Raw genomic sequence first — 25,129 nt, 5'->3', positions numbered from 1 at the left:
TCTGTCTTTTTCTTCCAGCTGAACACATCTATATTTTGCATGGTAATCAATCACCGGAGGCATCAGCTCATCTGTGGATTTAAAAAACAGCTCAGAGTCTTTGCTTTGGATGACAAGAAGGAATCCGGTCACGTGTTAGATCTGGGCAGCAGCTTCACTGATCGCAGACATAAGGACATTGTGTCGGCTGTAGTTTGCCTCGATACACGCATATATTCTGCTGGGTGAGTAACCGTGCAGCTAAGAGAGATGAAGACAACGAGGCTTTTGTGGTTCATGTAAGAAGTTTGAAGTCCTACCATGGCTAAATGTACAGAAACAGAGTCTGGTATAAAAACCTGGTATGAAGTACACCATCTCATCTCACAGTGAGACTTACCAAACTCAGAAACCTTAAACATAGCTTAACAAGCACCAAAGCTCCCTCAGGTGTGTTCAATGACAACAACAACTTGCATTTATATAGTCCTTTTAGTAAGCAATTGCAAAACATGCACAGGAGTGGAATCGTTGACAAAACCAACATTTATTGTTGCTCCTTAGATCCCCTGAGAAAGTGTTGGAGGCTGTGGTGATGATCTACGCCATGAAACACTGCAGTCCCGGTAGTTATGATACTGCCATGATGATGTTAAGTGGGAAACTCTGGGATGCAAGTAGGTATGCAAGTCAAGAGAGGTGAGCTTGCGGGAGAGAGCTCCCATGACATTGCTGCTCTTCTTTAGTATAAAATAGCTTCCAACTAATTCAGCAGCCTCCTCATCCAGTGAATTAACAGCATTATAGAACAATAAATAGCTGGAGCTAAGATGTTGGGATGCATTTATAAGTCAATTGACTGTAAGATAAGGTAAACTATTCTGCCTTTGGTAGGACTCAGAATGCTGTGTCCAGTTTCCTCATATGGTAGATAATATTGAGCTTTAGAAAGGGTGCAAAGGAGGGCAATTGCATTCATCTCCAGTTTGAAATATTTGTTTATTAAAACAGATTAAAAGGGCTGGGACTCATACTTTGGAGAAGCATACACTAGCGGGAGATTTGATTGAGGTTTATAAGATAATGAAAAGAATTGGTTGATGTTTGAGCAGACAATTTGTCCAATTAAATAGGTTAAGAAGGACTAGTGAGTCACAATTTTAAGTTGTACAAGTCCGGATCGAGGTTAAGTGTCTAGAGATGGCATTTCTCTTAGAATAGTGGACAACAGGGGAGGACATGGCCCAGTGGTATTATCACTAGACTAGAATATTAATCCAGAAACTCCACTAATGTTCTGGAGACCCGCCACGGCAGATGATGGAATTTGAATTCAATAAAAAAAATCTGGAATTAAGAATCTACTGATGACCATGAAACCGTTGTTGATTGTCGGAAAAACCCATCTGGTTCACTAATATCCTTTAGGGAAGGAAATCTATTATCCTTACCTGCTCTGGCCTACACGTGACTCCAGAGCCACAGTGTTGTTGGCTCTCAACTGCTTTTGGGAAAATAGGGATGGGCAATAAATGTTGGCCAGCCAGCGACATCCATGTCCCACGAATGAATAAAAAAAACTGAGCTATATAGTAGCCATTGATTTACTAAATTCCATCAAGCAAGAGCAAGGTTCGTTTCTGGCTTCGGGTACAGATCACCTCTTACAGTAAGCACTGTGTATAATTACCAGGGCCAAAATGATATCCTGAATGAGTTTCCATTGCCTAATGGATGGAGAAGAACTGCCCAGATTTTTCTTCCAGTTGGCCTGGATTTAATCTGTTTTTTCTCTTCTTTCCCAGAAGGTCAGATGGTTTTGTCTGGGAGGGGGAGGGTTTGTATTGTTTGGGAGAGGCTGAATGAACCAGAGGGTCGTCTTTGAGCTGTTACTGTTTGCATGTTCACATTATGTTTCGAAGTTAATTTTGTTCAAATATTAAATGACAAATGGAACTCTTAGTTGAAGCCAAGTAGCTGTTTGGGTTCTAGATTCATGTTGGGTTCTAGATTCATGTTGGGTTCTAGATTCATGTAGAGTACATATTTTCACTGATCACTTCTCCAGATGGATGCAGACTGTCCACAAACATAAGAGTGCACAAGATGAGCAAGTTTATCCATAATATTGTTTCTGAGAGGTTTGACACTGTCTATAAGTGACTTAAAATAGGCACTATAAACTACTTATTTACAAGGCATCATATTAAGTACCCAATTTCAGGAACACAGACTATTCTGCACCTGACTTTCTTGGGGTTTCTTCGTCATCCCACCCCTGATGTCACCATTATATCATTATCATCATGGTCTCATTCATAACCATTAAGCCATGATGTCACTCTCCCCAAGGATAATCACAAAATTGTTAAATTCTTCTGTTATACTGTTTACAAACAAACGTACACATTAGGATCAGGAGTAGGCAACATGGCCCCTCGAGACTGCTCCACCATTCAATAAGATCATGGTTAATCTATTGTAACCTCAACTCCACATTCCGCTTGCCCGGTATAACCTTTCATCCCTTGCTTATCAAGAATCTATCTCCCTTTGCTTTAAAATTATTCAAAGACTCTGCTCCACCGTCTTTTAATTAATAATTTCCTAGACTCAGTTTCTCGGGTGACATGGTGGCACAGTGGTTTTAGCACTGCTGCCTCACAGCGCCAGGGACGCTGGTTTGATTCCCGGTTTGGGTCACTGTCTGCGCAGAGTCTGCACGTTCTCCCTGTGTCGGCGTGTGTTTCCTCCCACAGTCTAAAAGACATGCTGGTTAGATGCATTGATCATGCTAAATTCTCCCTCAGTGTACCCGAACAGGCACCAGACTGTGGCGACTAGGGAATTTTCACAGTAACTTCATTGCAGTGTTGATGTAAATCTACTTGTGACACTTATAAATAAAGTTAAAAGGCTGATGCTCACTTTGTTAATTTTACTTTAAAAAATATCTATAGGAACTCTAACCATCTGTCTTTACATTTCTAGCTAGTTTTCTCTCGTACTCTAACTTTTCCCTCTTTAGTAATTTTTTAGTCATTCAGTTGCTGTTTTTTGAGCCTTTCCAATCTTCTGACCTGCCTCCCATCGTTGCACATTTATATGCTTTTTCTTCAAGTTTGATATTACTCTTAACTCTTTTAGTTACGGATGGAATGTATTTATTCTGTGCATTCTGACATATCTCCTTAAATATCTGCCAATGCATCTATATTGATCCAGCTATTCACTTAATTTTCCAGTTCACTTTAGCTAGCTCATGCCCTCATAATGACCCTAACTTAAGTTTAAAATACAAGTCTTAGACCCACTCTTCTCTCCCATGAACTAAATGTAAAATTACATCACGTTTCGATCATTGCTACCTAGGGGCACCTTCAGTATGAGGTCATTAATTAATCCTATCTTGTTGCACAATACCAGCTTTAGTGTAGCCTGCTCTCTGATTGGCTCCAGAATGTGCTGTTCTAAGAAACTATCTCAAAAACATTCTATGAATTCCTCACCTACGATACCTATGTCATCTATTTTTTCCAGTCACCGTACTTATCTGACAAGTTCCCATTATTTCTTCCTTTATACCCCATCCTACCATGAGGCTACTGTTCGGTGACCTGTACACCACTCCCACAAGTGACCTCGTGCCTTTATAATTCCTCATCTCTACCCAAGTCACTTCTAAACCTGCTTTCCTAAACTTACATTATCTCCATTGTGCAACACCATCATTAATAACAGGGCTACCCCTCTACCTTTTCCTCACTTCATGTCCTTCCCAAATGTCAGGTCGTTCAATATTCATGCCCCAAACTATGTCATCCTACAGCTATGTCTCTGTAATGATTATAAGTTTATAAATTTGTATTTCTATTCGCGTCATCAATTTATCTATTTTGTTTTGAATGTTATGTGCATTCAGATATAGAGCCTTTAGTTTTGTGCTTGTATTATTTTGTAACCTCTAGTTATCTGCGGATCATACCCGTAGATTTGTACTCTCGGTCCTTCCTGTTATGTCTGCATTTATTTCATGTCATCATGTCATCCCATCCCCCCCACCCCCACTGTCATAACATCACAGGCTGAGCCCATCAGGTGCTTTGACAATTCTTCCCTGATCTCGTCCTGAGTATCCTTAGTTGGGCTTGTTGGGGTATAGGCAATTCCTGGACATGAGCATCATTTCTGGGCACGTTTACAGGAGAGGACATGTTGTCAACGTTGTCATGATGGAACTGGGAGGATTGGCTCCTTGTAGCATCTACGGGAATCAGGGCCTTTCCAGTTCGTTCTTAAAATCCCCTGTGGTGTATTGACAAGATATGACCATGGCTGTTGGTGTGTGCTCATAACATGTACCTGGTGGTCTCTGATCCAGACATTTTACACTAGTTCTAATGTGGGTAATGCCCATGCTCTATGTTGGCGGTTATACCAATCGGACTGCCTCTCTCCCAGCATTTGCTCGTGGAACCTTACTCGGTCATGGTCTTGTAAAGTGGTGTTAAGTCTAAGTTGATGTTGGAGCGAAGAAGTTGGGTTTTCAGCCTTTTGCCCATCAATAGTTCGGATGACAGAAAGCCATTTGTCAATGGTGTGGCTGTCTAGTTGAGCAAGGCTAGCTCTAGGTCATTGTTATTTTTCATCAACATTTTATGGTTTTATCCCCACGTTCCACTTTGCCATTCACCTTTGGATGGTGTGGGGAACTGGTAATCTGGTAGAAGCCATACTCCACTGCAAATAGTCAGAAATGTTCACTTCCAATCTGTGAACTGTTGTCCATCTCTGCCTCATCTATGATGTCATGAGTAGAGTAGATGTGCTCAGAGATTTTGCTACCTCTTCTGTGGTAGCGGCATGAAGTCTGCTGATTTGAAATCAATGTGAGTAATAGTCAGTGACTAGAAGAGAGACAGTAAGAAGTCTCACAACACCAGGTTAAAGTCCAGCAGGTTTATTTGGTAGCATGAGCTTTTGGATTACTGTCCCTTCATCAGGTGAGTGGGCAAAGGGGGCAGCAGTCCCAAAGCTTTCGCTACCAAATAAACCTGTTGGACTCTAACCTGGTGTTGTGAGACTTCTTATTGTGCCTAGAAACCATAGAAACCATAGAAAATTACAGCTCAGAAACAGGCCTTTTGGCCCTTCTTGTCTGTGCCAAACCATTTTATGCCTAGTCCCACTGACCTGCACTTGGACCATATCCCTCCACACCCCTCTCATCCATGAACCCGTCCAAGTTTTTCTTAAATGTTAAAAGTGACCCCGCATTTACCACTTTATCCGGCAGCTCATTCCACACTCCCACCACTCTCTGCGTGAAGAAGCCCCCCCTAATATTCCCTTTAAACTTTTCTCCTTTCACCCTTAACCCATGCCCTCTGGTTTTTTTTCTCCCCTAGCCTCAGCAGAAGAAGCCTGCTTGCATTCATTCTATCTATACCCATCAAAATCTTATACACCTCTATCAAATCTCCCCTCAATCTTCTACGCTCCAGGGAATAAAGTCCCAACCTATTCAATCTCGCTCTGTAACTCAGCTTCTCAAGTCCCGGCAACATCCTTGTGAACCTTCTCTGCACTCTTTCAATCTTATTTACATCCTTCCTGTAACTAGGTGACCAAAACTGTACACAATACTCCAAATTCGGCCTCACCAATGCCTTATATAACCTTACCATAACACTCCAACTTTTATACTCGATACTCCGATTTATAAAGGCCAATGTACCAAAGGCACTCTTTACGACCCTATCCACCTGTTACGTCACTTTTAGGGAATTCTGTACCTGTATTCCCAGATCCCTCTGTTCAACTGCACTCTTCAGAGTCCTACCATTTACCCTGTACGTTCTTCTTTGGTTTGTCCTTCCAAAGTGCAATATCTCACACTTGTCTGCGTTAAATTCCATTTGCCATTTTTCAGCCCATTTTTCTAGTTGGTCCAAATCCCTCTGCAAGCTTTGAAAACCTTCCTCACTGTCCACTACACCTCCAATCTTTGTATCATCAGCAAACTTGCTGATCCAATTTATCACATTATCATCCAGATCATTGATATAGATGACAAACAACAATGGACCCAACACCAATCCGTGCGGCACACCACTAGTCACAGGCCTCCACTCAGAGAAGCAATCCTCCACAACCACTCTCTGGCTTCTTCCATTGAGCCAGTGTCTTATCCAATTTACTACCTCCCCATGTATACCTAGCAACTGAACCTTTCTAACTAACCTCCCATGAGGGACCTTGTCAAAGGCCTTGCTGAAATCCAGGTAGACAACATCCACCGCCTTCCCTTCATCCACTTTCCTGGTAACCTCCTCGAAAAACTCTAATAGATTGGTCAAACATGACCTACCACGCACAAAGCCATGTTGACTCTGCTATTTGTGATATATATAAATGATTTGGAAGAAGGTGTAACTGGTGTAATCAGCAAGTTTGCGGATGACACGAAGATGGCTGGACTTGCGGATAGCGAAGAGCATTGTCGGGCAATACAGCAGGATATAGATAGGCTGGAAAATTGGGCGGAGAGGTGGCAGATGGAGTTCAATCCGGATAAATGCGAAGTGATGCATTTTGGAAGAAATAATGTAGGGAGGAGTTATACAATAAATGGCAGAGTCATCAGGAGTATAGAAACACAGAGGGACCGAGGTGTGCAAGTCCACAAATCCTTGAAGGTGGCAACACAGGTGGAGAAGGTGGTGAAGAAGGCATATGGTATGCTTGCCTTTATAGGACGGGGTATAGAGTATAAAAGCTGGAGTCTGATGATGCAGCTGTATAGAACGCTGGTTAGGCCACATTTGGAGTACTGCGTCCAGTTCTGGTCGCCGCACTACCAGAAGGACGTGGAGGCGTTAGAGAGAGTGCAGAGAAGGTTTACCAGGATGTTGCCTGGTATAGAGTGTCTTAGCTATGAGGAGAGATTGGGTAGACTGGGGTTGTTCTCCTTGGAAAGACGGAGAATGAGGGGAGATCTAATAGAGGTGTACAAGATTATGAAGGGTATAGATAGGGTGAACAGTGGGAAGCTTTTTCCCAGGTCGGAGGTGACAATCACGAGGGGTCACGGGCTCAAGGTGAGAGGGGCGAAGTATAACTCAGATATCAGAGGGACGTTTTTTACACAGAGGGTGGTGGGGGCCTGGAATGCGCTGCCAAGTAGGGTGGTGGAGGCAGGCACGCTGACATCGTTTAAGACTTACCTGGATAGTCACATGAGCAGCCTGGGAATGGAGGGATACAAACGATTGGTCTAGTTGGACCAAGGAGCAGCACAGGCTTGGAGGGCCGAAGGGCCTGTTTCCTGTGCTGTACTGTTCTTTGTTCTTTGACTCTCCCTAATAAGTCCCTGTCTATCCAAATATTTGTAGATCCTATCCCTTATCACACCTTCCAATAACTTGCCCACCACCGACGTCAAACGTACTGGCCGATAATTTCCCGGATTTCTTTTGGAACCTTTTTTAAACAACGGAACAACATGAGCCACTCTCCAATCATCTGGCACCTCCCCCGTGAATACTGACATTTTAAATATGTCTGCCAGGGCCCCTGCAAGTTCAACACTAGCTTCCCTCAAGGTCCGTGGGAATACCCTGTCCGGTCCTGGGGATTTATCCACTCTGATTTGCCTCAAGACAGCGAGCACCTCCTCCCCTTTAATCTGTAAAGGTTCCATGGCCTCCCTACCAGTTTGCCCTATTTCCGTAGACTCCATGCCCATTTCCTCAGTAAATACGGATGCAGAAAAACCATTTAGTATCTCCCCCATCTCTTTTGGTTCCATACACAGTGTACCACACTGGTCTTCAAGAGGACCAATTTTATCCCTCACTATCCTTTTGCTCCTAACATACCTATAGAAGCTCTTTGGATTTTCCTTCACTCTGTCTGCCAAAGCAACCTCATGTCTTCTTTTAGCCCTCCTGATTTCCCTCTTAAGTAGCTTCTTGCACTTTTTATACTCCTCGAGCATCTGATGTGTTCCTTGCTGCCTGTACATTTCATACAACTCTCTCTTCCTCTTAATCAGTGTTACAATCTCCCTCGAGAACCAAGGTTCTTTATTCCTATTTACTTTGCCTTGAATCCTGACAGGAACATACAAACTCTGCACTCTCAAAATTTCTCCTTTGAAGGCCTCCCACTTTCTATTTACATCCTTACCAGAGAACAGCCTGTGCCAATCCACACTTCCCAGATCCCTTCTCATTTCATCAAATTTCGCCTTTTTCCAGTTCAGAACTTCAACCCAAGGACCAGATCTATCCTTATCCACGATCAGGTTGAAACTAATGGCATTATGATCACTGGATCCAAAGTGTTCCCTCACACTCACATCCATCACCTGCCCTAACTCATTTCCCAATAGGAGATCCAATATCGCATCTTCTCTAGTTGGCACCTCTATATACTGATGTAGAAAATTCTCCTGAACACATTTTACAAACTCTACCCCGTCTAAACCTTTAACAGTATGCGAGTCCCAATCTATATGTGGAAAATTAAAATCCCCTACTATCACAACTTTGTGTTTCTTGCAGTTGTCAGCTATCTCTCCACTGATATGCTCCTCCAATTCTCGCTGACTATTGGGTGGTCTATAATACAAGCCCATTAATGTGGTCATACTTTTCCTGTTTCTCAGCTCCACCCATAGGGCCTCTGTAGACAAGCTCCCTAATCTATCCTGCCTGAGTACCGCTGTAACATTTTCCCTGACCAACAATGCCACCCCCCCACCTTTCATCCCTCTGCCTCTATCCCGCCTGAAACATTGGAACCCTGGAACATTGAGCTGCCAGTCCTGCCCCTCCTGTAGCCAAGTTTCACTAATGACTATAATGTCATATTTCCACGTGTCTATCCACGCCTTCAGCTCATCTGCCTTCCCCACAATACTCCTGGCATTGAAATAGACACACCTCAAAAAATTATTTCCACCACACTCTACCCTTCCATTTGTGATTTTGCTTGAACTAACCTGTCTTTTGACCCCTGCTCCACTATCTGCTCTGGCACTCTGGTTCCCATCCCCCTGCAAATCTAGTTTAAACGCTTCCCAATAACACTAGCAAATCTCCCTGCAAGTATATTGGTCCCCTTGTAGTTTAGGTGTAACCCGTCTCTCTTGTACAGGTCCCACCTGCCCCAGAAGAGGTCCCAATGATCCAAGAATTGGAAACCCTGCCCCCTGCACCAGTTCCTCAGCCATGTGTTTATCCGCCCAAGCATCCTACTCCTGCCCTCACTGGCACGTGGCTCAGGTAGCAATCCTGAGATTACTACCCTCGGGGTCCTGCTTTTTAACTTCCTTCCAAGCTCTTTGTACTCACTCTTTAGGACCTCCTCACTCTTCCTTCCCACGTCATTGGTACCGACGTGTACACGACATTTGGCTGATCACCTTCCCACTTTAGAATGCTCTGCACGCGATCAGAGACATCGCTGACCTTGGCACCTGGGAGGCAACAAACCATGCGGGAGTCTCTGTCCCGACCACAGAACCTCCTGTCCGTACCTCTGACCATTGAGTCCCCTATCACTACTGCTCTCCTCTTCTTCATCCCACCCTTTTGCGCTGTAGAACCAGACTCAGTATCAGAGTTCCGGCTGTCGCAGCTTGTCCCAGGTAAAGCATCTCCCACAACAGTATCCAATTCAGTATACCTGTTGTGGAGGGGTATGGCCACAGGGGAACCCTGCTCTGCCTGTCCTTTCACACTGCCATTTCCTCTCCTTACAGTAACCCAATTTCCTGTGCTCTGCTGCTTAGGTGTAACTATCTCCCTAAAGCTACTGTCTATATACTTCTCATTCTCCCGAATTAAATGGAGATCATCAAGCTCCTTCTCCAGTTCCCTAACACGCTTTGCTAGCAGCTGCAGCTGAATGCATCTTTTGCAGGTGCTGTCGTCAGGGATACCGGAGGTCTCCCTGATCTCCCACATCCTGCAAGAGGAGCATTCCAACATCTTGCCTGGCATATTTTTTTTTACTTGGGGGAAATACAGGAATAAACTTTCTGAAAAAGAAAAAAAAACCTACTCTCGCCTCTGCCTGTTCTCGCCGAAGCCCGTTTTGAGCCAAAGCCCTTCAGCTCTCACTCTGCCCCCTGCTCACTCCACTGCCCGCCTACCCCAGTCCAATGCCGGCATCTCCACATCATAGAAGAGAGACATTTCCCCTGATGTTAAAGAGATCCATGCCAAGGCTTTGCCAAGGTCTGGAGGGAAATGGCAAAGGTAGCAAAGGTTCAGTTATTTGTTCTTGGTTTTTGATAGTGCCAGTATCGCACTTGGAAATAAATGTTTCGATTGATGTCAAAATAGCTGGCCACTGTACCAATTGTCGTGCCCATGCTTTACAGTTGGTAATGCCCAAGTGGCCAGCATGGAGTTTATGAGGAAAGTCTTCTCTCATCACTCTTGAGATTCTGAGCGTTTCATTAAAGATGAGGAGGTCATCAGCAATCATGGAAAGTCTTTGTTGTTCATGATATTCTCTTAACACCTGATGGCAAGGGGCATATTCAAGGCAACATTCGCGGCAATATGTTCAGACCTGACTACATTCTGTGGTTTTTAATTGGGCGTACTTGATCTCCGTGCAGGGACCAGTAGAGTGCCTGTAATTGATGGGGAATATGTTTGCAGCTCAGAGATGGACGTCAGTGATGTTGTAGCCTGGTCAACTACAGCTCTCGGCAGTGTGTCAGCTACAATCTGACTGTTTCCTGGCCTGTACTCAGTGGTATAGTCAGAGCGCATGATCCAGTTCTGCAAACAATGTATCCTTGGTGGTATATTTGGAGTTCATAAGAATGCACAGAGGTTTATGGTCCATCCCAATTGCAAACGCGTTGGTAATCAGGAAATTTTGCAAAGGTCCATGCCACAGAAGGACTCAACCAGGGACTATGGGAGGCTTTAAAAGTGATTGGCACAATGGCACAGTGGTTAGCACTGCTGCCTCACAGTGCCAGGGACCTGGGTTTGATTCCTGGCTCAGGTCACTGCCTGTATGGAGTCTGTACATTCTCCTCGTGTCTGCATGGGTTTCCTCTGGGTGCTTTGGTTTCCTCCTACAGTCCGATAAACGTGCTGATTAGGTGCCTTGGCCATGCTAAATTCTCCCTCAGTGTACCTCAACAGGCATCGGAGTGTGGCGACTAGGGGATTTTCACAGTAACTTCATTGCAGTGTTAATGTAAGCCTACTTGTGACACTAATAAATAAACTTTAAACACAACTAGTACTTCCTTTTCAAACGTTGTTCCTTTTCTGTTCACGTTGGAAAAGAATAGAAAACTAGTTTTCTCCCACCATCTCTGCTCCAAGAACTGCTCCAAGCCCCATCGCTGATGCACCAGCTGTTACGATTCTTAGCTGTTTGGGGTCATATTGTATGAGCACTTCTGAAGGGACTAGCAACTCTTTAATCTTGAGAAAGGCATTCCTCTGCTCGACTCCCCAATGCCACGCTGACCTTTTCTCAGCAGACCTTTTAGCAGTTCATTAATGGTGGACAGGTATAAGGTAAACTTGCCTGCCTGATTGACTCTACCTAAAAATCATTGGATATCCACACTTTAGGGCTCTGAAAATTCTTTAATTGCCTTGCTTTGTTTTCCTCACCTACTGTGATCCCTTTCTGGTTGATGATGTGACCTAAATATCGAATGGTGGTCTTCCCAAATCCACTATTATCATTCAAGGTTAGGCCTGCTTACTCAAGCACTTTTAAAGCTTCCCAGATTCCCTGGTCGAGTCCTTCTTTAGTAGCACTGTGGATGAGTAAATCATCCTTGTGGCAGATGATGTCTCCATCTCTTTCGAAGATGTTGAATATAGTGGATTGAAAGATTTCTGGTGCTGAGGATGCGAGAAAGGGAAGATGATTGAAGTGAAAAAGTGACCAAAAGGTGTAATAAACGTAGTTAAAAATCTTGGTTCTTGGTCAAGGCAAATCTGCCAAAACCCACTGTTGGCATCTACCTTTATAAAAAGGACACTAGTGCTCAACTTTTGCATGAGAACATTGGATGGATCATCCTTTGAACAGCTTTATTTAGCTGCGTCAGATCAACATAGAGCTTGATTTCATTGCCAAATTTAGAGACCGTCAGTAATCCTGAGCACTACTCACAGAATCATAGAATCCCTACAGTACAAAAGGAGGCCATTCGACCCATTGAGTCTCTACCGACCACAATCCCACCCAGGCCCTGAATCCTGCAACCACAACACATTTACCCTGCTAATCCCCCTGACAGTAGGGTCAATTTAGCATGGCCAATCAACCTAACCCATACATCTTTGGAATGTGGGAGGAAACCAGAGCATCTGAAGGAAACTCAAGCAGACACGGGGAGAAAGTGCAAACTCCACACAAACTCCACAAGGCCGGAATTGAACCTGGGTCCCTGGCGCTGTGAGGCAGCAATGCCACTGTTCCGCCCATAAATCTTGTCGGTACTGAAACTGGAGCAATCGCTCATTGAGGCAGCACTTTCTCAATTTGCTCTTTGACTTTTCCGATCAGTGGGTGTGGCACCCTCCTTGGAGTAAATAAACAAACTGATTTATCATCTGGCAGTAGAGTTTTCCTAGTCCTAGTCTGAACAATCTAGAAAACACGTTGCTAAAATCTGCTCTGCTGTCATGTCATGTTACCTCCTCCACCCTTTGTACGAGATCAAAGCCTCGACATGTTGCCTTGCTAAGTAGAGAAAATTGCTGATTCCGCAGAATGTAAAGAGCTTCGTTAATTTATTTGGCTTTATATTTGAGGGTCATAGTGATTAGGTCCTTCACTTTGAGGTCTGTGCCTCTTGGGCCCTGTGGCTTGATTTTTGACAGCTAGATCTCCACACTGTGAGCCGGTACAGTTTGTCTGAAAAGACCGACACAGCAGTCCCTGTGACCCACTTAAATTTGTTCAGCAAGTTTTGACATCCAGCTCCTCAGACCAGAACTGCTTATTGGGGAATTTATTTCCCCCGAGAACTCTTCATCCCGAATGTTCCTATTTTCCACTGGCTGCATTTCAGAGAATGGTAAAAAAAAGTTGGCTCTCCCTCACTTCCTTTCAACTATTCTTTAAATCTGCAGGATCATTTAAAATGCCCAGTAATTCCATAACCAAAGCACTCAGCTCCCCCTGCTGGGCATGTTCTGCTACAGTGCTGTGTTTCAGAGCAGCATCTGGAATATTTTAAAATGGGTGGAAGGGGTTCTTCTCTCCCTGTTGGCAGTTTTGGCAAGCTTTATCCTGGGTTCTTCAGTGGACAGGGCTCCAAAGTTTGGGCCTACATACTGGATCAACCTCTCCCAAGCCCTGACGCTGAATTGCATCCTGAGTCTGCTATTGAAATTCCGTCTGGGGCCCTAATATCAAATCATCTTTCAATTGCAAAATATCCATCAGCGCCTCTTTGACCTCACTGACCATGAAGCAGTTGAGAATGAACTCATGTTTGTGCACATGCTCTGTGACTGCAAGTACGAGGCAATTGATATAAAGCATTGCTGGAGGAATCAATGGGCAGCACAGTAGCACAGTGGTTAGCATTGCTGCTCCAGAGACCTGGGTTCAATTCTGGCCTTGAGTGACTGTCTGTATGGAGTTTACACTTTCTCCCCATGCCTGCGTGTGTTTCTTTCGGGTGCTCCGGTTTCCTTCTCCACTCCTAAGATGTGCAGGTTAGGTTGATTGGCCATGGTAAATTGACTGTTAGTGTCAGGGGGACGAGCAGGTAAATACATGAGGTCATGGGGATAGGGCCTGGGTTGGATTGTTGTCAGTGCAGACTTGATGGGCTGAATGGCCTCCTTCAGCATTGTCGGGATTCTATGATTCTATGGTGAGGTCGAGCCATTGGTTGAATCTTATTCTTTCTATTATTTATTTTTAATACTTATCAAAGGCCCTCCTCACCTCGTTGTATGATGCTGAGGTCTCTTTGATGCTTTCCCAGCCCAAGACCTCACCAGCTATGGCTCTCACTGCATATAAAAGTTGCTGTTTCTGTGTTTGTCCATGTAAGCATGAGGTTGTCCAGTACCGTTTGAACTGTCTCTTCCATTCTCGTCCTGCTGCGGATCTGCAATGTATTGGAAAATCTGTGGGAGGAGCACTGACTGTTCAGTAGTGATTGACATTGTGCGTGCCTTACTGTCCCCTCACTGTGATACTTCTCAATTTTGATCATCGATGCTTCGAAGTTGATTTGTTCCAGGTTTTCACTCACCAATCTGTGGCCTCAATTTCTTCAACTGTGATCTCCAGAGCTGCTACCCTGTTTCAAAGAGCTTTAACTTAGTCTACCAGTGATTTGAGATAGGTGGCTTCGTTTTGCTAAACCTATTTATTTACAGTATTTACACAGCAACATAGTTAAGTACAAGGTTTCAGGGCACAGTGTGTTTTGCAGCCAGTTCTCTTAGAGTCATCTGACCCCTGATGTCAACATTGAGTCATTAATATCATCGTGGTCTCTGATGCACCATCAATTTACGAGGACTCCAGCGAGTGAGTGAAAATAACAGGCTTTTAATCGCAAAGAACTGGAACACATCCTTGTAGCTAACCTGGCCCAGACTGAGGCAGAGGGGAGGAACCATCACCTTTATACCTCGTTCAGGTGGAAAGGGAGGAGTCTCGGGCCAGGTGCAGCAGGGGTGTGTCCAGGCATACAACATGCAATTACAGTGGGTCACCACATTCACCCCCTCTTTAAAAAAAAGAGTCCGGCGGGGGTGAGATGGGTGGAACAATATATACAGAGGCACGAAGATATATATATATATACACAAGAGTCACAAAGCTGAAGTAAGACGTCAACCCCTCACAGGTTCAGCCTGTCGGGCGGCTTGATCCGTCGCTGCGACCGCCGTAGTACTGGTTGAGGTGTTGTTTCAGATGGCAGGGTGGAACCGCTCGAGTCCACCATCGTCCCTTCTGGTCGGGTCCTGTGCGGTGACTCCGGGGGCTCAGGCGAGCTGCATACAGGGGACAAAGAAGTAAGCGGACCTGGTGCTACCTGAACAACAGAGGGGTCTAGGGATGTGGGATGGGAGGTCATAGTGGGCTCCGGGGCACCCGCAGGCGCCAGGTCCCGGATAGAGAGCGTGTCCTCCCACCCATCGGGGTACACCACATAGGCATATTGGGGGTTGGTATGGAGGAGCTGGACCTTTTTGACCAGGGGGCCCGACTTATGGGGCCGCACATGCCTCCGGAGCAGAACGGGGCCTGGGTACGTCAGCCACGACGGTAGTGAGATTCCTGAGGAGGACTTCTTAGGGAAAGCAAACATCCGCTCATGAGGGGTGACATTGGTAGCCGTACACAGGAGTGACCTAATTGAATGCAATGCATCAGGGAGGACTTCTTGCCAGCGGGTGACTGGAAGGCCTTTAGACCGTAGCGCTAGTAAAACGGCCTTCCAGACTGTTGCATTCTCCCTCTCTACCTGTCCGTTACCCCTGGGGTTGTAGCTGGTAGTCCTGCTCGAGGCTATGCCTTTAGAGAGCAGGTACTGACGCAGCTCATCAGTCATGAAGGAGGATCCCCGGTCGCCATGGATGTAGCTAGGGAAACCAAACAGGGTGAAGAGGCCGTGCAGGGCCCTGACGACCATGGCTGAAGTCATATCCGAGCAGGGAATGGCAAAAGGGAATTGGGAGTACTCATCTATAACGTTAAGGAAATAGATGTTGCGGTCAGAAGAAGGAAGGGGCCCTTTGAAATCAATGCTGAGGCGTTCAAAGGGGCGGGTGGCTTTTATGAGGTGTGCCCTGTCCGGCCGATAGAAGTGCGGCGTACACTCCGCGCAGACCGGGCAATGATTGGTTATAGACCGGACGTCCTCAACAGAATAGGCAGGTTACGGGCCTTAATAAAGTGGTAGAGCCTGGTGACTCCCGGGTGACAGAGGTCATTGTGGAGAGTCTGTAGCTGGTTCACTTGTGCGCTGGCACATGTTCCACGAGACAGAGCGTCTGGAGGCTCATTGAGCTTCCCGGGCCGGTATAAGATATTATAATTGTAGGTGGAGAGCTCAATCCTCCACCTCAGTATCTTATCATTCTTAATCTTGCCCCTCTGTGCGTTGTTAAACATAAAAGCCACCGAACGTTGGTCCGTGAGCAAAGTGAACCGTTTGCCAGCTAAGTAGTGGCGCCAGTGTCGCACCGCTTCGACGATGGCCTGAGCCTCCTTCTCGACAGAGGAGTGTCGAATTTCCGAGCCTTGGAGGGTTCATGAGAAGAAGGCTACGGGTCTGCCTGCCTGGTTAAGGGTCGCGGCCAGGGCGAAGTCAGACGCATCACTCTCCACCTGGAAGGGGATTGACTCATCCACAGCGTGCATCGTGGCCTTCGCGATGTCCGCTTTGGTGCGGTCGAAGGCCAAGCGGGCCTCTCCCGACATGGGAAAAAGGGTGGATTTGATAAGCGGACGGGCCTTATCCGCATAATTAGGGACCCACTGGGCGTAGTATGAGAAGAAGCCCAGGCATCTCCTCAGTGCTTTGAGATTGGTGGGAAGGGGAAGTTCCATGAGGGGGCGCATGCGGTCAGTGTCGGGGCCGATGACCCCATTGTCCACTACATACCCCAGGATGGCGAGGCGGTGAGTGCAGAAGACACACTTCTCCTTATTGTAGGTCAGGTTAAGTAGAGAGGCCGTGTGAAGGAATTTATTGAGGTTTGCATCGTGGTCCTGCTGATCATGGCCGCAGATGGTGATGTTATCCGGGTACGGGAAGGTGGCCCGCAGCCTGTTCTGGTCCACCATTTGGTCCATCTCACGCTGGAAAACCGAGACCCCATTGGTGATGCTGAAGGGGACCCTAAGGAAGTGATAGAGGCGGCCATCCACCTTGAAAGCAGTATATTTGCGGTCCTCCGGGCGGATGGGGAGCTTGTGGTAAGCCGATTTGAGGTCAATAGTGGAGAACACCTGGTATTGCGCAATCCGATTGACCATGTCAGATATGCGTGGAAGGGGATACGCGTCCAGTTGCGTGTACCGATTGATGGTCTGACTGTAATCGATGACCATACGGTGTTACTCCCCAGTTTTGACCACCACCACTTGTGCTCTCCAGGGGCTAGTACTAGCCTCAATGATCTCTTCCTTCAGGAGCCGCTGGACCTCGGACCTGATGAAGGTCCTGTCCCCTGCACTGTACCGTCTGCTCTTGGTGGCAATAGGCTTACATTCGGGGATGAGGTATTCAAATAGTGAGGGAGGGGTGACTTGAAGGGTCGAAAGGCTGCAAGTGGTGCGCGGTGGGCAGTCTAGCAACTGTGGGTTGTAGACGGAGAGTGGGGGAAGAGGCCCGTTGTACTGCAGCGTGACACTCCTAAGATGGGTCAGGAAATCGAGCCCCAGGTGTACAGGAGCGCAGAGGTGTGGCAGCACCAGGAGCTTGACATTTTCGTACTCGGTCCCCCGAACCGTAAGGGTCACCACACAGTACCCGAGGACATCCACCGAGCGGGACTTTGAGGCCAAGGAAATGGTTTGTTTGACTGGCCGCACAGAAAGGGCATAGCAGCGCACTGTATCGGGGTGGATGAAACTCTCCGTACTCCCGCAGTCAAACAAACAATTTCCCACGTGGCCACTTACCTGGATGTCCATCATGGACCTGGCGAGTTGATGCAGACGGGATTGGTCTAGCTGGACCACGGCCACCGTAGATCCTGGAGGACCGGCGTCCAAAATGGCGGCTCCCTTGTTTCACACGCGGCCGATGGCATCCAAAATGGCGGCTCCTTTGTCTCACACGCGGCCGATGGCATCCAAAATGGCGGTTCCCTTGACTCACACGCGGCCGATGGCGTCCAAAATGGCGGCTCCCTTGACTCACATGCAGCCGATGGCGTCCAAAATGGCGGCTCCCTTGGGTCGCACGTGGCACTGTTTGGCTTCGAGGACGACTTTGCCCTGCAGACTTTAGCATAGTGGTCCTTCTTCCCGCACCCAGAGCAGAACACCTCCCTTGCCGGGCAGCGTTATCGGGGGTGCTTCCCCAGGCCGCAAAAATAACACTTCGGACCTGCAACAGCCGCAGCAGTCGAGTCGTTGGTGGGGCGCGGTGTGGCATAAGTCTGCGGCCCTCCTAGGTACTGGGGTGGTAGCGGCCGTGGTGCCCACGATGCAACCGCGTGGTCGGGTGCGTAAGCCTCGAGGTTACGGGAGGCCACCTCTAAAGATTCAGTGAGCGTCACTGTTTTTGGTAGGTCCAGCCCACCTTGCTTCAGCAGTTGCTGCTGAATGTAGTTGGACGCGATGCCCGTAACATAGGCATCGCGGATTAAGTCCTCTGTGTACTGCGCAGCGGATACAGCCTTGCAATTACAGGCCCTGCCGAATACCCGTAGTTCGCAGAGAAACTGTGCACTCGATTCTCCCGGCCGCTGTCTTCGGGTAGCCAGAAGGTGCCTGGCGTAGACTTCATTCGTCCGTTTACTATACTGGCTCTTTAGGAGCTCTAGCACGTCCCTGTACGTCTCAGCATCACGGATGGTGGCATAAACCACGTCGCTTACCCGGGCGTGGAGCACGTGCAGCTTGTCTGATTCGGACTGGACGGCAGCGGAGGCTTCAAGGAAGGCTTCAAAGCACTTCAGCCAGTGATCGAAGCTGTTGGCAGCTCCCACAGCTTGCGGATCCAGGTTTAATTTATCGGGCTTTAAAATTTGCTCCATCCTACGAGTTCTGTTTTTTTGCTCTTTGCGATTAAAATTGATGCACCATCAATTTACGAGGACTCCAGCGAGTGAGTGAAAATAACAGGCTTTTGATCGCAAAGAACTGGAACACACCCTTGTAGCTAACCTGGCCCAGACTGAGGCAGGGGGGAGGAACCGTCACCTTTATACCTCGTTCAGGTGGAAAGGGAGGAGTCTCGGGTCAGATGCAGCAGGGGTGTGTCCAGGCATACAACATGTAATTACAGTGGGTCACCACAGTCTCTTTAACATAACCATTAACGCATGACTCTACAAACACTGCAGAACTGGGGCAGCATGGTGGCACAGTGGTTAACACTGCTGCCTCAAAGCGCCAGGGACCCGGGTTCGATTCCGCTTGGGTCACTGTCTGTGCGGAGTCTACACATTCTCCCCATGCCTGCGTGGGTGCATTGGCCATGCTAAATTCTACCTTAGTGTACCCGAGCACATGGTCAGGTACACACAGCCACCATCTCTGATATTAGTCTGACATGTATCTTTGGGATTACGCATCAGGGTGGCACGGTGGCACAGTGGTTATCACTGCTGCCTCACAGCGCCACGGACCTGGGTTCGATTCCCAGCTTGAGTCACTGTCTGTGCAGAGTTTGTACATTCCCCCCATGTCTGCATGGGTTTCTTCCAGTGCTCCGGTTTCCTTCCACAGTCCAAAAGACATGCTGGTTAGGTGCTTTGGCCATGCTAAATTCTCCCTCAGTGTATCCGAACAGGCACCGGAGTGTGGCGACTAGGGGATTTTCACAGTAACTTCATTGCAGTGTTAATGTAAGCCTACTTGAGACATGAATAAATAAACTTTAATAGCACATTGAATGGCAGTACAATGATATCTTGATTTAGTCATAGTGAAGTGAGATTGTTTAGGGTGAATGATGTCCAAATAGCAGTTGAAGGAAGTTAATAGAATACACGTTAAAAATCCTTAACGATTGTTTAATTAAAAGAAAGAACTTTTTAAAAAAAATTAATTGAATCTTTTCACCATGGGGGATCTGTTTGAAGTGTTGAGAATGATAAAACAATTCAATACAGTAGAGTGAATTCCTCTGGTGGGGGTGTCAGGAACAATGAAGCTTATTCTTAAAGTTACAGCTTGGCTCTTCAGGACTGATATGAGGAAATATTCCTTTACGCAAAGGCCAGAGGAAATCAGTCACTCATTCCCCCAAAAGATTATGCATGCCTGAGTTCAGTTGGAACTGAGATAATATTAGAGATTTGTTCGATAAGAATACTGAGTGAGTTGGAGAAAAGATGGGTAAACGGAGGTGAGGTACGGACCATCTCATCCGATTGAATGGCAGAATGGGATAGAGGGACTGAATGGCCACCTCCTGTTTCTATGCCTCCGCCACCCCTCCTACAGAGCTAAAAAGAAGCTGGGGGAAAGGTGAAAGAGGCCCAAAGACTGGGGAAGTCACCTCAAATAAAGTATTTACTTTCACCCTCGGACTGACAAGCTTTTCCATTCCCCTTGTTTGACCAGGTATGACAAGAAACTCATCATCTATAACACCAGCTCATATCCGAACAGCAAAACCCTGCAGCTTGTCTTCTGCAACCCCAGTGCTCATGATGCCGGAATCACAAATTTGATGGTCGTCCGAGAATACGAGAGCACAAGGTAAAGGCTGTGGCGAATCCTCTCTAACAAGCACGGCAGAGGATGCTTCCTGATTATAAATATATATCTTTTAGCCATACCTTACAAAACAAAACACTTGGATCTGGAAACGTGGCTGTACAGTACCTGCTTTTCTGATACTAAACCACATTAAGGGGAGGCAGTGGTGTAGCGGTGTTGTCACTGGACCTGTAATCCAGGGACCCAGGGTAATCCTCTGGGTAACCCAGGTTCAGATCTCATCATGGCAAATGGTAAAATTTGAAGTCAATAAAAAGCCTGAAGTTAAAAGTCTAATGGTGACCATGAAACCATTGTAATTTTTGTAAAAACCCAACTGGTTCACTCATGTCTTTTAGGGAAGGAAATCTGCTGTCCTCACCTGGTCTGACTCCAGATCCACAGCAATGTGGTTGACTCTCAAATGCTCCTCTGAAATGGAGGGCAGTTAGGGATGGACAATAAATGCTGGCCAGTGATGCCCACAACCCATAAAATGAATAAGATACTCTGAGGCTTCAAGATGGCGGGAAAAGAACAACATCTTAGTAAAGGCCATACTAACAGTGTTCAGTACCCAATATTAACTTATGCGGGAGAAAAAAGGTAATCCGTACTAGAGGAATTACCATAGAATATGGGCCGTGTTTTTTTGGATGGCAGAGTTTCCTTTCCTAACATATGAAGAGTCAGTAGAGAGCACATCCCTGCCCTGCCCCAGAGCCATTTAACACTCCAACAAGCCTTAATTGGTTGAATATGGGATATTGCCCCTCACTCGGGAGGAAGCCCCCCGCCTCAGTGAGCTGCTACACAATCTGGTTGGCCAAGAACCCTCTCATCCCTGCAGTGCCAGAGCTGCAGTGGACAGGACTGGAACTGCAAGCAATCCCCACATTCACAGTGTAGGGTATCCAGGATCAGTAAGTGTGGGGGTCTCAGTGTGGGGAGGGGGTGTGAGGCCCAGGGGAACAGGCAGAGAGGTGATGGTATGGAGGCTGATGGGGGTGGGATGTGAGGGAGACCCTGCAGGATTCAGACCCCTTGCGTGGAACGTCCAAGGTGATGGAAGTGCTCCCAGCCAACCAGCTCCCGCCTTGCAGTCTGAAGCCTGCACATGCTTCATTTTCAGGCTTCCCTCCTGTCCCTGAGCTTCTCCTGCCAGGCTGAATTAAGTGATCAATAATTGGCCCCTTAAGGGCCTCGACTGGGGCAAGGATGGGTGGGCCTGCCTCAGCCTCACCCATCTAAGAGTCAAACTCTGAAGAGGTCAGTGTAGGAGGGCACCCGATGGAAAGGCCGCCTGAGGAATTTTATGGTCCCACTTCGCCCCCCCCTCACCCCCCACCACCCCCACCTCAAACCCACCAGCAGGAGAACGTAAAATTCTGCCCACGATGAGTCAAGAGTAGACAATACTTATTTGACTCCGACATCCATCAATTGAGGGCAATAATCTCAAACAAATGTCCTCTGGGTCAAAATTCTACAATTCTCTTGCTTTGGGAGTGGCATCACTCTTGAGACTGCAGCAGTTTAAAAAGGTTCACCAGCACTTTTGCGGGGGGCGATCAGGAATGGGCGCAATTAATACCTTGTCTGAAGCACCCATTTCCCAAGAACAATATGAAAAATTTGGAGGAAGAAGGAAGACTGAGAATTACCATCAGGTTCTGAATATGCTAAAGGGATGATGTTATTTTGGCTGACTTTGCAATGTTGTCATGTTTGCCCGCAGAGATATTAGCATTCAATATGAATTAACTCTCACTCTCAACCCAATACAGGCTGATGACCGGCTCCTTCGATAAAAGTGTGAAGGTCTGGTCACAGGATGGACAGCTGATCATGAAGCTCCCTTACTTTGCCAGGTTTATAAGTAGCCTCTGCTTTGTGCCCTGTGTGAATTCAGTCTGGATCTGCAGTGGTCTGTCCCCGTCCATCTTTGATCCGAGCTCTGGAGAAATGGTGAGTGCCCCCATTCCCAGTCTGGTCGCTTGCCAGCTGGTCTGGGAACAATGTGGTTGAGGGGAGGGGGGAGGGGGGAGGGAGGTGCCAAGAGCCCGAGTGACCAATGTTGGGATGTAGAATTGGAACAGGGACAGGCGATCATGCCATGAAACCTCCAAGAATACCTGCAACCAGATTTGAAACCATACATTTCCATGGGGCTAGTACTAAGGTAGTCATGATGTGGAGATGCCGGCGTTGGACCTGGTGTTGTTAAAACTCTTACTGTGCTAGTACTAAGCCCAGGGAGGCTGAAGTTTCAACTCATTTGCCCCATAGCGACACTAATAGTTTAATCTTGGGTCCACCAGCCTGTTTGGCTCAGTACCATCCTAAATAGTGCCATTACCTATCGTGTCCCTCAGTAAGTCATACATTCTTCACAGCTCTCCTGTAAAAAGTATTATCAATTTTGAGATAAAGCAATTTTAACGCTTGGACACGTGAGCTACTCAGTTACAAAATAAATTCTTTCGTAGAATCTGGGTGTTGCTGGCTAGGCCAACTGTTGTTGCCCATCCCTAATTGCTCTTGAGAAGGTGGTGGTGAGCTACCTTCTTCAGCCGTTGCAGTTCCTCTGTGTAGGCACACCCACAGGAATTTTACCCAGTGGCAGTGAAGGAATGGTGGTATATTTCCAAGTCAGGATGGTGTGTGTCTTGTTGGGGAATTTCGGGGTGTTGGGGTTCCTATAAACCTGCCGCCTTTGAGAGGTCACAGCTTTGGAAGGTGTTGTCGAAGGAAGCTTGGCAAGATGCTGCAGCACATCTTGTAAATGACACACACTGCTGTCACTGTGCCTCTGTGTCAGAGGGAGTGAATATTGAAGGTAATGGATAGGGTGCTGCTTTGTCCTGGATGGAGTCGAGCTCCTTGAATCCTGTTGGAGCTGCACTCACCCAGGCAATTTAATTTTAAGGCAGAGATGGATAGATTTGTGATTAGCAACATTATCAGGGATAGGCAGGAATATGGAGTATGGAGTTGAGGTCCCAATCAGGTCAGCCATGATCTTATTGAATGGCAGAACAGGCTCGAGTGGTCTACTCCTGCTGCTAATTATTATGTTTGTAGGCAAGTGTTCCACGTAATCCTGACTTGTGCCTTGTAGATGGTTGAAGGCTTTGGGGAGTTAGGAGTTGTGTTAATCCCTGCAGAATTCACTTGCCCTAATCTGTTTTAATGGTTTTAAATAGCAAGGAACTGTGGGGATGAAATCCAGCTGGGAAGGTAATTCAGAATGGTCGATAGTGAAATAGCCTTCTGTCCTTATATATTGATCAATTTCTTTTGCCATTGAAGTCACCAGAGAAGAACACTCGTGTTCTCAGCACATAACTGTAGACCCTCGTGCTTTTAGTGAATCTACTGTTCAGCCTTTCTGAAGACTTAAAGCATACTGCTCAGAATTGGACATATATAAGAGTAGAGAAAGGATAAGGTAGATGGTACCCTCTGGTCGAGTGGTCACACGAGTGGAGGTTTCTCCTTTCCTCCTATGATTTCCTAATTCCAATAAGTCCATGATCATAGTTGTGCTTGAATTGAAACCCAAGAGGCCAATCAGAAAGGGAATGCTGGAGAGAATTGTTTCCAAACTGCTCTCTCCTGCCACCTAGTGGCAGATTTTGACTGTGTCACATTTACCCTCTGCAGAGATCTCACCAAATCAGGCACAGCTTCCTCTACCTATCTTGTAGTCTCATAAATTATAGGCTAGATTCTCCAATCGTGTCCGTACCTATCCTGTTGCCAGAGAGAGTGGAGAATTTGGCATTCAGCTAAATCTCCATTCACTGGAGAATCCCAGCCATGGATGAGATCAGAGGTGTTTGGCATCTTTATCTTGCCCTTAATTCTCTCAACTCCCATTTTATTGACTCACTTGGTAGTACTCTCAACAGCGGATCAAGTGGCTCTGCTTCAGGACTTGATCATCTCGGCAGATACCCTTGAGGTAACTGTCAGAGATACTGTCCTTTTAATGGAATGTTAAACCGAGGCCCTGCATTTCTTTGCAAGTAGATATAAAAGAGCACATGTCCCTATTCAAAGAATGGCAGACAAATTCCCCCCAGTCTCCTGGTCAATGATCATCCCTCAAAATATCGAAAACATATCAGTGGCTCATTCATCCCCTTTATAACATCTTTCAGTTTGCAAAATGGCTGCTCCTTCCATAGCAGCACTGGTCACACTTCACCACATTGTGATACTGAGGGATGTCACAGATGGTTGTATAAGGAAATAATGGAGTGGGCTGATGGGTTTAGTATAGTCAATTTATACATGGGCTTGGATTTTCAAAAAGCATTTGACAGAATACCACAGAATAGATTGAAGCCCACAGGATTACAGGAATGCTATAAGCGTGGATATAAAATGTCCTAAGTGGCAGAAAGCAGAGACTAGTGATGACTCATTGTTTCTCAGCCTGGAAGACAGCACGCAGTGGTGTTCCCCCGGGGTTGGTAACAGCAATCTAAAGACACTCAGTCGTCTCCTTACACAAACAGTGCTGGACACCATGTATCCAATGCAAGGTCTTTAATTACTTGTGCACAAGGAGAACTCTCTACGGCCAACACGGAATGGCCGGAGCAGTTCTGAGGTTACAGAGAAACAGCTCAGCAGTTATAGTCAATTACAGCAAATCAGGAACAAGAGATTTTTCACATCTTTTCATTGACGTACATATTTGCCAATTAAATCCCAGCCTTTC

At 46.6% G+C, this 25,129-nt stretch overlaps 1 protein-coding gene across 1 annotated transcript in view; it reads left to right on the top strand.

Annotated features, from left to right (window-relative positions):
- Positions 1-25,129, top strand: part of LOC144505521 (uncharacterized) — an 88,968-nt gene that overhangs the window by 7,749 nt on the left and 56,090 nt on the right. Inside the window, exons 3-5 of the mRNA XM_078231645.1 lie at positions 19-224; positions 20,260-20,397; positions 22,185-22,365. Coding sequence (XP_078087771.1) covers positions 19-224; positions 20,260-20,397; positions 22,185-22,365 — 525 coding nt within the window. The remainder of the gene's footprint in view (positions 1-18; positions 225-20,259; positions 20,398-22,184; positions 22,366-25,129) is intronic.

The sequence above is a fragment of the Mustelus asterias genome, chromosome 16 (assembly GCF_964213995.1).
Source record: "Mustelus asterias chromosome 16, sMusAst1.hap1.1, whole genome shotgun sequence".
Lineage (NCBI taxonomy): Eukaryota > Metazoa > Chordata > Chondrichthyes > Carcharhiniformes > Triakidae > Mustelus > Mustelus asterias.
This window is presented reverse-complemented; position numbering and strand designations above follow the sequence as displayed.